General features: G+C 43.5%; 1 protein-coding gene across 1 annotated transcript; it reads left to right on the top strand.

Moving 5' to 3' along the window:
- The first annotated feature begins 6,311 nt into the window (after positions 1 to 6,311).
- Positions 6,312 to 7,259, top strand: LOC112119967 (olfactory receptor 52R1-like). Its single transcript, XM_024218868.2, has one exon. The coding sequence runs from the start codon at positions 6,312 to 6,314 to the stop codon at positions 7,257 to 7,259; it is 948 nt and encodes a 315-aa protein (XP_024074636.2).
- Positions 7,260 to 12,445: the final 5,186 nt, after the last annotated feature.

Below are 12,445 nucleotides of genomic sequence, written 5' to 3'. Positions count from 1 at the left end.
ACGGTCAATGAATAAGACCAATTTAAAAAAAAATCCTATTATTTATATGGGACCTATGTATTGCATTTGGCTGCAGTTAACAGAGTGAAATACCATGTGCCTTTGACACCACTACGAGGAATACTGTAAAGACAGAGAGACAGGTTCGACAGAACCCATCCAAGAAATGCTACTCCCCAGAGCTATGATCCCATTGTTAAAGATGCTAGTGCAAACTGGGCATTGGATCCATCCAACAGAAAGGGGGGAAACTAAAATCTGCTTCAGTCTCCTTTTATTTGTTCTCTCGCATTTTAAAGGAATTGGTGTTGGTGTGTCATTAGACAGACAGGGCAGGGTTACTTTTTCCTGACACCATTCACCTCCGTGTGTATATTTAGCCTCCCTCAGCTGTGGCAGTGGCCCAGAGAGACAGACCCCAGCTGCTGAGGAACCTCCATGGGGACACCCACTGTCTCTATATAAACCATTCCTACTCTCCAGCCCCCGTAGCTGGGTGTCTCGTGCTATTGGAGCTGGGTTCATCCTCCTCTGAGTGGATGAGCTGAACTCGCATTGTCTTATTGCAAGAGGTATTGATGGTGAGTCCGGGGTTTTAGGGAAACTGACTTCTTTGTGGCTGAGTCTTTTCAGCCGTTATGCAGGCGGGGGCTCAGCTGGCTTACAGGAGCATGTACAGGAAAGATCACCCTGTGCAGTGTGGAGAGGGGTTCACTAACGTGGCAGGTCTCAGCTCCGAGCACACACAGCCCCGATGCTCAGCGGTCTCTGGAAATGTGTGGATTTAGGGCTGTGTTAGCCAATAAGTATATGTTATGTGTTGTATACACCACATTAATGAGTATGATGTGCATGGTATTAATGTAATTTATGTCTGTTGGGAAGATTTGTTAACGCAGTGCTTTCCCCACCATTCTGTCCACCCATGTCAAGTGCCCCACTACACTTTGCATAGCTGATGTCAGCTTTGACATTAGAAAACAGGAGGCTGTCAAAGGTTCTATGGTTAGGGCTGGAAGAATTCAGTTTTGGGTTTTTTTATCATTTTGAAGGATAATCTCTCTGTTTTTAAGCATTTTTAATTTTTTCATCAATTTACATTTCCACCGTTTCACATAATTATGTGTTTTTTTATTTTATTTGTTTAAATTTTCACAGTTGCAGGAAATTGGGGGGTGAGGGTCAGACAATAAATAAATAATGCAAGCAGACACTGAGATTCAAGAAGTTAAAGTTTTATAACAGTTAAAACACAAATTGTTGACATCAGATGTCAAAATATACAAAGTGAAGAGTCTTAAATCAAATGCTTATATGGTCTCAAGCAGTCTGGTTGAGAATTTTGATTATCATCAATGGAAATATTTTTCACCAGTGTATGTCTGTGTGTGACGGTTCTCAGGACACCCAGGACTGTGACTTATCTCGTTACTCCCTGACTCAGTGAGAGGGAATCTCTCTTCTGGTAGCTGGGTGCTGGCTCCCGGACACCACCTGCCCGTCAGCCACTCAGGCACTCTCCTCTGGGCTAGGAAAGCCCTGAATTTGCCTTGCAGGTTAACTATGGAGGTACCCCATTCCCCAAGTCCCTTTGAATCAGTCCCCTCTGATATACATCCCCCGGCACTGGCTAATCTCAGACATCCCAGATTCCCTGCCCCTGAAGAGCAGTGTGTCCCGTTTACCAGTTTTACCTTAAACCACTGATCCCGTATTACACATGGCACTTGTGAGCTTTTGTAATAAAACAAAAGTCGGTTTATTTAAGAAAGAAAAAAAGATTTAACAAGAAACAGGAGAGAGTGGCAGAAACAAATGGTGACAATGCAAAAGAAAATCATAAAATGCAAAATTGGGTCTACACTTATCATTAATTATCTTTCCTATCTAATAAAGTGGATTCTCCCTCCCACCCCCCAAAGTTGAGTCTGTTGTAGAGCTGGCTGGTTTCACAAGAAACAGGATCCAAATGTTAATGAAAACACTCTTACTCCACAAGGCATTTCCTCAGTGGATGGATACAGAGTGCTTTTCCTTCTCTGTGCTAGACTGAAAACAGCCTTTTGTTTCTAGTCACAGACAGGGTGAACCCCAGTCTGGCTGTGAAGTATTTATTTCAGCTTTAAATGGCTTCAAACATTTCTTGTTGCCTCTGATGGTTTTACATTCAAGGCCTAGTATTGTACAAGGCTAAATAATTGAACCTTGCATTGCATCACCAGTCAAACAGGATGGGTTGACAATTCTCCTTTGCCTGAATGGGCCATCATCAAGACACATTACTGTATCTCCTGGTGACTTAATTCTACTCCAAGCCCATATAGCACATTGTCAATATGAATATGTTATTCCTTAAATATTACCTGTACGTGCATCTCACAATGATTACAAATCTTGACAAGTTAGGAGCTTTCTGCAGATACTTTACATATTAACTTTAAGGATAAATATCCTGCAAGACTTGTGTTTGGTGTAGTGAGATTGTCAGGATTGTGGTGAGAATTGTTTTCAAAGAACAGGGGTTCTTGCCAAAGGATTTCTGTGTCACACTGTGTACAGTGAAATTGACACTTATCAACATTTACTGATAAAAATCTAATCTCTCCAAGCCTATCTATGTCCTAGTGCAGCAGGTACATTCATGGGCAGCCAGTTTGGAATGTAGCATCCAAATCAGAGGTAAGGTAAGGTACAGAACAACAATTCAAGGAACTGGTTGGTTGGATCTTTGGTGACATATAAAGTGCTTTCTACTATATAAACAATTGTGCTATAAATAGAAATGATTTGGGTAGCATATTTTGAAGCACACCTACTGTATAAGATGGACATGCTGCAAGGTTGGAATTGCTTCCCAAAAGGAGAGAGATGGATGTCTCCCTTTCATATTGTACTACTTTGTCTTAGACAATAAAATTGGCTACATTTGGTTATTTGGTCTCTTGACCATTTTTCATAACGAACCAGAGGTGTAGTCAATTAATTGGCTATTCATATCACTCAGCGGGCTAGATATAATGTAGTCCCAACAGCCAGGGCAGTACTAGGAAAATAGGCTGGGCAGAAACAACTCCAGCTCTAACTGCATTTCTTTTTTTTAGGTGCTCTGAGCTGGAACCCTAATGATGTTTATCACTTCACAGCCTCAGAGCTCTACCTACCCAGGACCCCATCCTCAGTGTGGAAACCCTTTCTCATGCCCTTATCCCATACCCAGGGAAGCAATGCCATTAAAGTCAATGGGGCTGTCTGTGTATTGGACTGCAGGATTGGACCCGTAGCGTTGAATGTCTGTCATTCTTGATGCCGCTCCTATAAATCTAGCTAGAACACCAACTGCATTCTCATTGTTATTGTTAACGATGATCCCGACCCCTTTGTAAATTGCTTTGAGATCTGCTGATGAAAAATACCATCTAGGAGTGAAGTATTAATTATTCTTATTTTATCACTATAATTACTGACACACCTCAAAGGGTTCCATTCTCAGAAGATGGATGCTTGGCATTTTCTGAAAATTAGATCCCACCAAGGAGTCTAAAGTTGGTCACCCCAAAACAAATCACTTTCGAAATTCTGGGTTACAGATTTTAAGGCCAGAAGGGATCAGTCTGATCATCTAGTCCAGCATGATGCAGGCACTAGAATTCCATCCAGTGATTCCTGCCTCACGCCCTCCTGGGCTCTAGTTCAGTCTTGATTTAAGAATCTGAAGTGATGTAGAATACACTGCATCCATTAGTAATTTGTTTCAATGGTCAATTACCCTCGTCGTTACAAATGTGGGCTTATTTCCCGATTGTTTTGGTTCAGCTTCCAGTCTTTGGTTCTTGTATGTCTTTGTCTGCTAGATGAAAGATCACCCTTGCATAAGGGATCTTCTCCCCATGGAGGGATTTCTAGACTGTGACCAAGTCAATTGAATCTATACAGATTGAGAGCAAGATGACTCTCACAGTATAGTGTGCTTTTCAGCCCTGTAATCATTCTTGTAGCTCTTCTCTGGTCTTTTGCTGAAGGCCCTGGACTATGGGCAAATCACTTCATCTCTCTATACCTCAGTTCTCCATCTGTAAAATGGAAATAACCACATTTCTCTCTTGGGAGTGCTGTGTTGATATATTAATTAATGACTGGGAGATGCAAAGACACTACAGTGATAGGGGCTATATAAATACCTTCATAGTTCACATGCCTACTATTGTCCCTTTAAGTGAAAAATAATATGGACATAAGAACATAAGAAAGACCATCCTGGGTCAGACCAAGGGTCCATCTAGCCCACTATCTTGTCTGCTGACAGTGGCCAATGCCAGGTGCTTCAGAGTGAATGAACAGAACAGGTAATCACCAAGTGATCCATCCCCTGTCACCCATTTCCAGCTTCTGGCAAACAGAGTATAGGGACACCATCCCAGCCCATCCTGGCTAATAGCCATTGATAGACCTATCCTCCATAAACGTATGTAGTAAACTCTGTTATAGTCTTGGCCTTCAAGACATCCTCTAGCAAGGAGTTCCACAGATTGACTGTGTATTGTGTGGAAAAAAACTTTCTTTTGTTTGTTTTAAATCTGTTGCCTCTTAATTTAATTTGGTGGCCCCTAGTACATGTGTTATGAGAAGGAGTAAATAACATTTCCTTATTTACTTTCTCCACACCAGTCATGATTTTATACACCTCTATCATACCCCCCCCCTTAGGTGTCTCTTTTCCAAGATGAAAAATCCCAGTTTTATTAATCTCTCCTCATACAGAAGCTGTTCCTTACCCCAAGGAAGATCCATCAACCATCATGAAAACTAGACTAGACAAGTTTTATGAAAATATAACAGAGGAACAAGTGTACACTGGCCAAGGGACATGGACAGGTGGGAAACACTAACTCTTCATAGATGGCAAGGCCAGAAAGGACAACTGTAAACATTTAGTCTGACCTCCTGTATGAGACAGACCATAGAAATTCCCTGAACCAATTCCTATTGGAACCAAAGCAGATCTTTTAGAAAAAAGAGATTATGTGGAGCACTGCTCTCAGCAACATCTAGCCATAGTGTCTAAGAGCCAGCACCTGAAGGTCTTCTCCATCTTTGCTATAGCGAATAAGGAGCTGCGTTGAGATGGAGCATGGTCTAGTGGTCTAGGGTACAGGACTGGAGACCTGAGCTCTATTCCTGGTTCCTCGACTGTCCTGCTCTTTGACATTGGGCAAGTCATCTCTCTGTGCCTCTGTTTCTCCTCCCACCTTGAGTCTGTCTTCACTATTTAAACTGCAAGCTCTTCAGGACAGGGACTGGACAGTGCCCTAGCAAAATGAGGTCCCAGCATCATATGAGGCTTCTATCCATGATAGCAGTACAAATATAAGTCAGATTGTAAAGAAAAGACACCCAGCGCTGCTACGATAAAGAACAGGACAAAGATTCCAGCCCACGCTGATGTGAGACTCACTAACTAGCTCTGAATCACAGAAGTATTGGGAGCATAAGCTTTCGTGGGTAAGAACCTCACTTCTTCAGATGCAAGATGTCTTGCATCTGAAGAAGTGAGGTTCTTACCCATGAAAGTTTATGCTCCCAATACTTCTGTTAGTCTTAAAGGTGCCACAGGACCCTCTGTTGCTTTTTACAGATTCAGACTAACACGGCTACCCCTCTGATACTTAGCTCTGAATCAGAACTTCTCTGACTAGCCCCCTTCTCCTGAGGCTTCTGGGATTTTAATCCTGTTTTTTCCAGCTGGGGCTGCCTTTTGCTAAAGGGCTGTGCCTGTGTCTCCAGCAGGGTTTGGCTAATGTGGCCCATACAGTCATTAGTAGCCCAGCAGCAACACCAGTTTTTTCACACAGGTTTATGCGGTTGCCTATTTGTCCTTTCCTTTCCCTCGTTTTCTGTGAAGGGTCGAAAGGGAGAGACAGACTGCTGCACTGATTAACAAAGAAGAAGGAAACGAGGAAGAGTGCACTCCTCCCTGGCACACTTCATTCTTCTCACACTCATGCCACACACAAAGCCAGAACAGAAAAGGGAATTGAATCTCAAAGGGGGAAAACAAACAAACCAAAAAAACGCTCAAACAGTCTCTCGAAGAGACAGACTGCGCTGCCACAATCTCTAACTCCTGTGATTCTGTGCAAGTTGCTGTTCCTGGGACTGGGAGCTGGTATTTTGAACAGAGGAACTTGATCCAATGTTCAGTAACTCACTTGCACCCCTGTTTCCCAGGAAATGAATCAGTCCTCATGGGTTCATTGGTGCTTTTTTACAGGGTGAAAGTTCTCCCAGCCCAGGTAGGAGAAGAGCAACATGTCATGTCATGTCTGAACACCAGCACCCGCTTCCACCCTGCCGCCTTCCTCTTGGTTGGCATCCCTGGACTGCAGGAGGCCCAGTTCTGGATCGCCTTCCCTTTCTGCATCACGTATGTCATTTCTGTGCTGGGAAATGTCATTGTTCTCTTTATTATAAAGACAGAGCCAAGCCTGCATGAGCCTATGTACCTCTTCCTGGCCATGCTGGCCGTCACCGACCTGGTCCTGTCCACGTCCACACTGCCGAAAATGCTAAGCATCTTCTGGCTGGGCTCCAGGGAGATTGGGTTCCATGCCTGTCTCACTCAGATGTTCTTCATCCACACCTTCTCGTCGGTGGAGTCAGGCGTGCTCATGGCCATGGCCTTGGATCGCTATGTCGCCATCTGCTGCCCCCTCCGGCACTCCAGCATCCTGTCTGTCCCAGCCATAGTGACAATGGGGACCCTGGTGCTGGCACGCGGAGTCCTTCTTGTGAGACCCTTCTCCCTTCTTGTCCACAGGCTGCCCTTCTGCCAGCGCTGCCTCATCTCCCACTCATACTGTGAGCACATGGCTGTGGTGAAGCTGGTGTGTGGGGATGCTACAATCAGTGTCATTTACGGCCTGTTTGTGGCTTTTATGGTGGGAGGGTTTGACTTGTTTATCATCACCGTGTCCTATGCTATGATCCTCCAGGCCATAATGAGACTCCCATGCACAGACACCCGTCTCAAGGCCTTCAGCACCTGCGCATCTCACTTGTGTGTCATCCTGTCATTTTACATCCCTGCCCTCTTCACGTTCCTCACCTACCGCTTTGGCCACAATGTCCTCCACCATGTCCACATCCTGGTGGCCAATCTCTACCTGCTGATGCCCCCCATGCTAAACCCTCTTGTGTATGGGGTGAAAACCAAACAGATCCGGGAGAGGGTGCTCCGTATCTTCCAGCGGAAAGGAATCTGAGCAGTGTGTGCCTGTCTAATTTAATCCAGGAATATAAAACATCCATCACCATGTCCTCTGACCCATTCATGATCGGCCATCACTCACACTGGTATGTGATAATACAGATGTCACCATGGACTCCGGGTAGGCTCCACCTTCCCCATTCCTGCCCAAAGAAGGCATCTGGTCAAATCACCTCAGTGGTACCTCTGTAGAATCATCAAATCATAGACTTTAAGGTCCGAAGGGATCATTATGATCATCTAGTCTGACCTCCTGCACAACACAGGCCACAGAATCTCACCCACCCACTCCTGTACCAACCCCTAACCTATGTCTGAGCCATTGAAGTCCTCAAAGCATGGTTTAAAGACTTCAAGGTGCAGAGACTCCTCCAGCAAGTGACCCATGCCCCACACTGCAGAGGAAGGCAAAAAATTCCTTCCTGACCCCAAATATGGCGATCAGCTAAACCCTGAGCATGTGGGCAAGACTCACCAGCCAGACACCCAGGAAAGAATTATCTGTAGTAACTCAGATCCCACCCCATCTAACATCCAATCACAGGCCATTGGGCATATTTACCTCTAATAGTCAAAGGCCAATTAATTACCAAAATTAGGCTATCCCATCATACCATCTCCTCCATAAACTTATCAAGCTTAGTTTAGAAGCCAGATATGTCTTTTGCCCCCACTACTCCCCTTGGAGTTCCAGAACTTCACTCCTCTAATGGTTAGAAACCTTCATCTAATTTCAAGTCTAATCTTCTGGATGGCCAGTTTATATCCATTTTTTCTTGTGTCCACATTGGTACTGAACTTAAATAATTCCTCTCCCTCACTGGTATTTATCCCTCTGATATATTGATAGAGATCAATCATATCTCCCCTCAGCCTTCTTTTGGTTACGCTAAACAAGCCAAGCTCGTTGAGTCTCCTTTCATAAGACAGGTTTTCCATTCCTCGGATCATCCTAGTAGCCCTTCTCTGTACCTGTTCCAGTTTGAATTCATCCTTCTTAAACATGGGAGACCAGAACTGCACACAGTACTCCAGATGAGGTCTCACCAGTGCCTTGTGTAACGGTACTAACACCTCCTTATCTCTACTGGAAATACCTCGCCTGATGCATCCCAAGACCGCATTAGCTTTTTTCACGTCCATATCACATTGTTCACTCATTGTCATCCTGTGATCAACCAATACTCTGAGGTCCTTCTCCTCCTCTGTTACTTCCAACTGATGTGTCCCCAGCTTATAACAAAAATCCTTGTTATTAATCCTTGTTATTAGTACTGGGATTTTATGGTAATAATGTAGCAAGTATTAAATGTATTAATGTATGATGTAATTAATGTAATGATATAATTATATGATTATATTTTGCCAGCCACCCTTTCTGAAAGCAGAAAGGAATGGCCTACTGTATGATTGGTAAAGATGCATCACTCAGAATCTTGTGTCTGAAGCTGATTTCAAGGCAGTAATAGACCTTTAGGGTCACTTTGCTGTAGGCTTAAAATTAGCATTTTGAAATAAGTAAACGAATGCAATGATTGTTTTCTCCTGCATTGCCATTTGATGTTCCTGTTCAAATGTTCTGTGGAAATAAATCCTGTTTTGTGTATGAATGAGGTAAGTGTGTGTTAGAAGATAAGTGTGAAGGCCATCACCGGATCAGATGTTCTAGGAAGAAACCAAAAACAGATGTAAAGTCACCAGGAGATTGCAACACGGCCCTATTGGTATGTCAAGAAGAGCAGATTGTCGACTCTAAAAATAAGGCAAGCACCTATCAGTCGGGACAAAATAGCTGTGATCAAAACCAGCATGGGGTAACTCCCCGAGAGACTAGTAAAAAAATTAAATAAAGAATTAAAAAACAATTAAGAAAACAAGCACTCGTCAAACAGCGATTGATTACAGCATGACGGTGCAAAAGTCAGTGGTCCCAATGAAGGAAGCTCACTATATAAACAGGGTGCTTTGGCATGAAAGTTTGGGTTCATCTGGCCAAGACTTCCCCGGAGCATCATATCGCAACTGACAACCGGGCTTCTCCCTACCCGCGAGTAATCTAGCTGGCCACTAGTTTGCTCTGGACTCTGGACTGGTAACTATACATTGACTGGCGGGACAATGTGTGTGTGTGTGTGTGTGACTGAATGCATATGCTAATTGTTTTATCTCCAATAAATGCTGCATATTGCCTTTTCCCCTGAAAAAGATCCCATGTGCTTCTTATAAGCATAACATTTTTTGGTGGAGAATTGGGAAAACGGGAAGACATATGCACCATGATTGTTGAAAACCTGACTAACCCAATTGCCTTCTATGAGGAGATAACTGGCTCTGTGGATGAGGGGAAAGCAGTTGATGTGTTATTCCTTGACTTTAGCAAAGCTTTTGATACGGTCTCCCACAGTATTCTTGCCAGCAAGTTAAAGCAGTATGGGCTGGATGAATGGACTATAAGGTGGATAGAAAGTTGGCTAGATCATTGGACTCAATTGGTAGTGATCAATGTCTCCATGTCTATTTGGCAGGCGGTATCAAGTGGAGTGCCCCAAGGGTCAGTCCTGGGGCTGGTTTTGTTCAATACCTTCATTAATGATCTGGAGGATGGCGTGGATTGCACCCTCAGCAAGTTTGCAGATGACACTGAACTGGGAGGAGTGGTAGTTATGCTGGAGGGTAGAGATAGGATACAGAGGGACAAATTAGAGGATTGGGCCAAAAGAAATCTGATGAGGTTCAACAAGGACAAGTTCAGATTCCTGCACTTAGGACAGAAGAATCCCATGCACTGCTACAGACTAGAGACCGATTGGCTAGGCAGCAGTTCTGCAGAAAAGGACATAGGGATTACAGTGGACGAGAAGCTGGATATGAGTCAACAGTGCGCCCTTGTTGCCAAGAAGGCTAACAGCATTTTTAGACTGTATAAGTAGGAGCATTGCCAGCAGATCAAGAGACGTGATCATTCCCCTCTATTCGGCATTGGTGCGGCCTCATCTGGAGTACTGTGTCCAGTTTTGGGCTCCACACTACAAGAAGGTAGTGGAAAACTTGGAAAGAGTCCAGAGGAGGGCAACAAAAATGATTAGTGGGCTGGAGCACATGATTTATGAGGAGAGGCTGAGGGAACTGGGATTATTTAGTCTGCAGAAGAGAAGAGTGAGGGGGGATTTGATAGCTGATTTCAACTACCTGAAAGGGGGTTCGAAAGAGGATTGATCTAGATTGTTCTCAGTGGTAGCAGATGACAGAACAAGGAGTAATGGTCTCAAGTTTCAGTTAGGGAGGTCTAGGTTGTATATTAGGAAACACTATTTCACTAGGAGGGTGGTGAAGCACTGGAATGCGTTACCTAGGGAGGTGGTGGAATCTCCTTCCTTAGATGTTTTTAAGGCCCGGCTTGGCAAAGCCCTGATGGGATGATTTAGTTGGTGTTGGTCCTGCTTTGAGTAGATGGTTGGACTAGATGACCTCCTGAGGTCTCTTCCAACTCTAATCTTCTATGATTCTATGAATTGCCTTGGTAAAGGCACCCCCAGTGGAAGAATTAGATACCGTAGGTCAAGAAAATCACGTCTGGTTTACTGATGGGAGTGCAATGGTAGTAAAAGGGAAAAGATGTGTAAAATACACTGCCATTAATTAAGAAGAGGAAGTCATTCAGGGACGTCTAGATCATGGATCGGCCCAGCATGCCGAGCTCCATACAAGTTATCAGGTTTTAAGGCAATATGAAAATTCCCTATGACCGGTGTATATTTATGTGACAATGATTTTTGTGTAAATGGGATACAATTTTAAATACATGATTGGTATAGGAATGGGTGAAAAGCAGCAAACAGAAAGAATATTGCATATTCAAAAAAAAATAGAAATGGATTTACCAATGGGTAACAAAAAATCCTAAACAATTAATGGTGCATCATATAAAGGCACACATTAAAGGAACGGGTATGGAGGCCACTTGAATAACTGGGTAGATACAATAGCCTGACAGCATTACATAGCAGTTGTAACTAGAGGTCAAAAAAGGGACGTCTGCGCTGACACATCTGAGCCAAAAGATGGCACTACAGACCGCCTTAACTGAATTCCAGGAAAAATAGACAGACAGGAGTTACTTCATGTAGGCCATCAGTTTATGCATAAAGGAGTGGAAGGGACTTTAAAAAGGTTAAAGCAAGTAGCAGAATGGGAGTGCATGAAGAATAATGTTAAAACATGGGTGTGAAATTGCGTGCGGTGCGCTTGGGACAAGGCTCATCATCTGCATTGGCAACCCATGCTGCACCAGCGAAGGCTTGGGCCATGGCACAGGGTTCAAATTGATTTTATTGCTAAATGACCAAAAAGTAACGACGAATTCTGGTACTTATTGGTGATAATTGATTCCTTTTTCAGGATGGGTAGAAGAATTTCCCACTAAAAATAACAGCACCAGGGGGGTAGCCAAAAACTTCTTTAATGAGGCAGTGTGGAAATATGGCACCACTGAGATAATAAATTCTGACAATGGGGGAGCCTTTGTAAAAAAAATCTTTACAACAATAATACAAGACTACTGGTAAATAGGGGTTAAAATAAAAGGTCCCTATGGGGACACTATATGGACTACCAGCTACCCACTATTACCACATGAGTGGGATGGTTCTGTAAAGACAGGAACAATACTAACAGCTATTGTAGGGTACTGTCCAATACCCAGTGGTCAATTGAACCTATGGGTCCTGGACACATGCACCAAAACCTGGACCAAAAACTATGCATTCAAAAAAGGTACCCCAGTTAAAATAAAGAAACCTAAATTGTTTGTAACCCAAAGTAATCCAGTAAAGGTCTTGTTAAATCCACTATTAGTAAAAATAAAAATAGGTATGGATGGAACTCAGCTAAACATGTCTAAAATTAAACCTAAATGTTTAACCTACTCCCTTCCTATTGTGACGGCATAAATAAAAATGAATGTCCCTTTCAGGAAGGGACGGGGAGGTGGAGCGCCTGCTAGTGAGACAACTGTCCTGAAGTGGTTGTGAAAACTAACTCTCTCTTTCTTAAAGCCAGCATGTAGATCCTACTGAAGAGATGGTTGTTTGTGAAAATGCTAATGGCCCATCAGACAGAGGGGAGGAGGTAGTTTCCTGGGCTGGTAAGACACAGAAAGCAGATATGAAAGGGCTGCTGAGA

The sequence above is a fragment of the Terrapene carolina genome, unplaced genomic scaffold (assembly GCF_002925995.2).
Source record: "Terrapene carolina triunguis isolate 2854851 unplaced genomic scaffold, T_m_triunguis-2.0 Scaffold311, whole genome shotgun sequence".
NCBI classification, from domain to species: Eukaryota; Metazoa; Chordata; order Testudines; family Emydidae; genus Terrapene; species Terrapene triunguis.
This window is presented reverse-complemented; position numbering and strand designations above follow the sequence as displayed.

Bases quoted from the DNA above. Each gene is read 5' to 3' on its own strand.
- LOC112119967 (XM_024218868.2), top strand. From the start codon at position 6,312: ATGTCATGTCTGAACACCAGCACCCGCTTCCACCCTGCCGCCTTCCTC.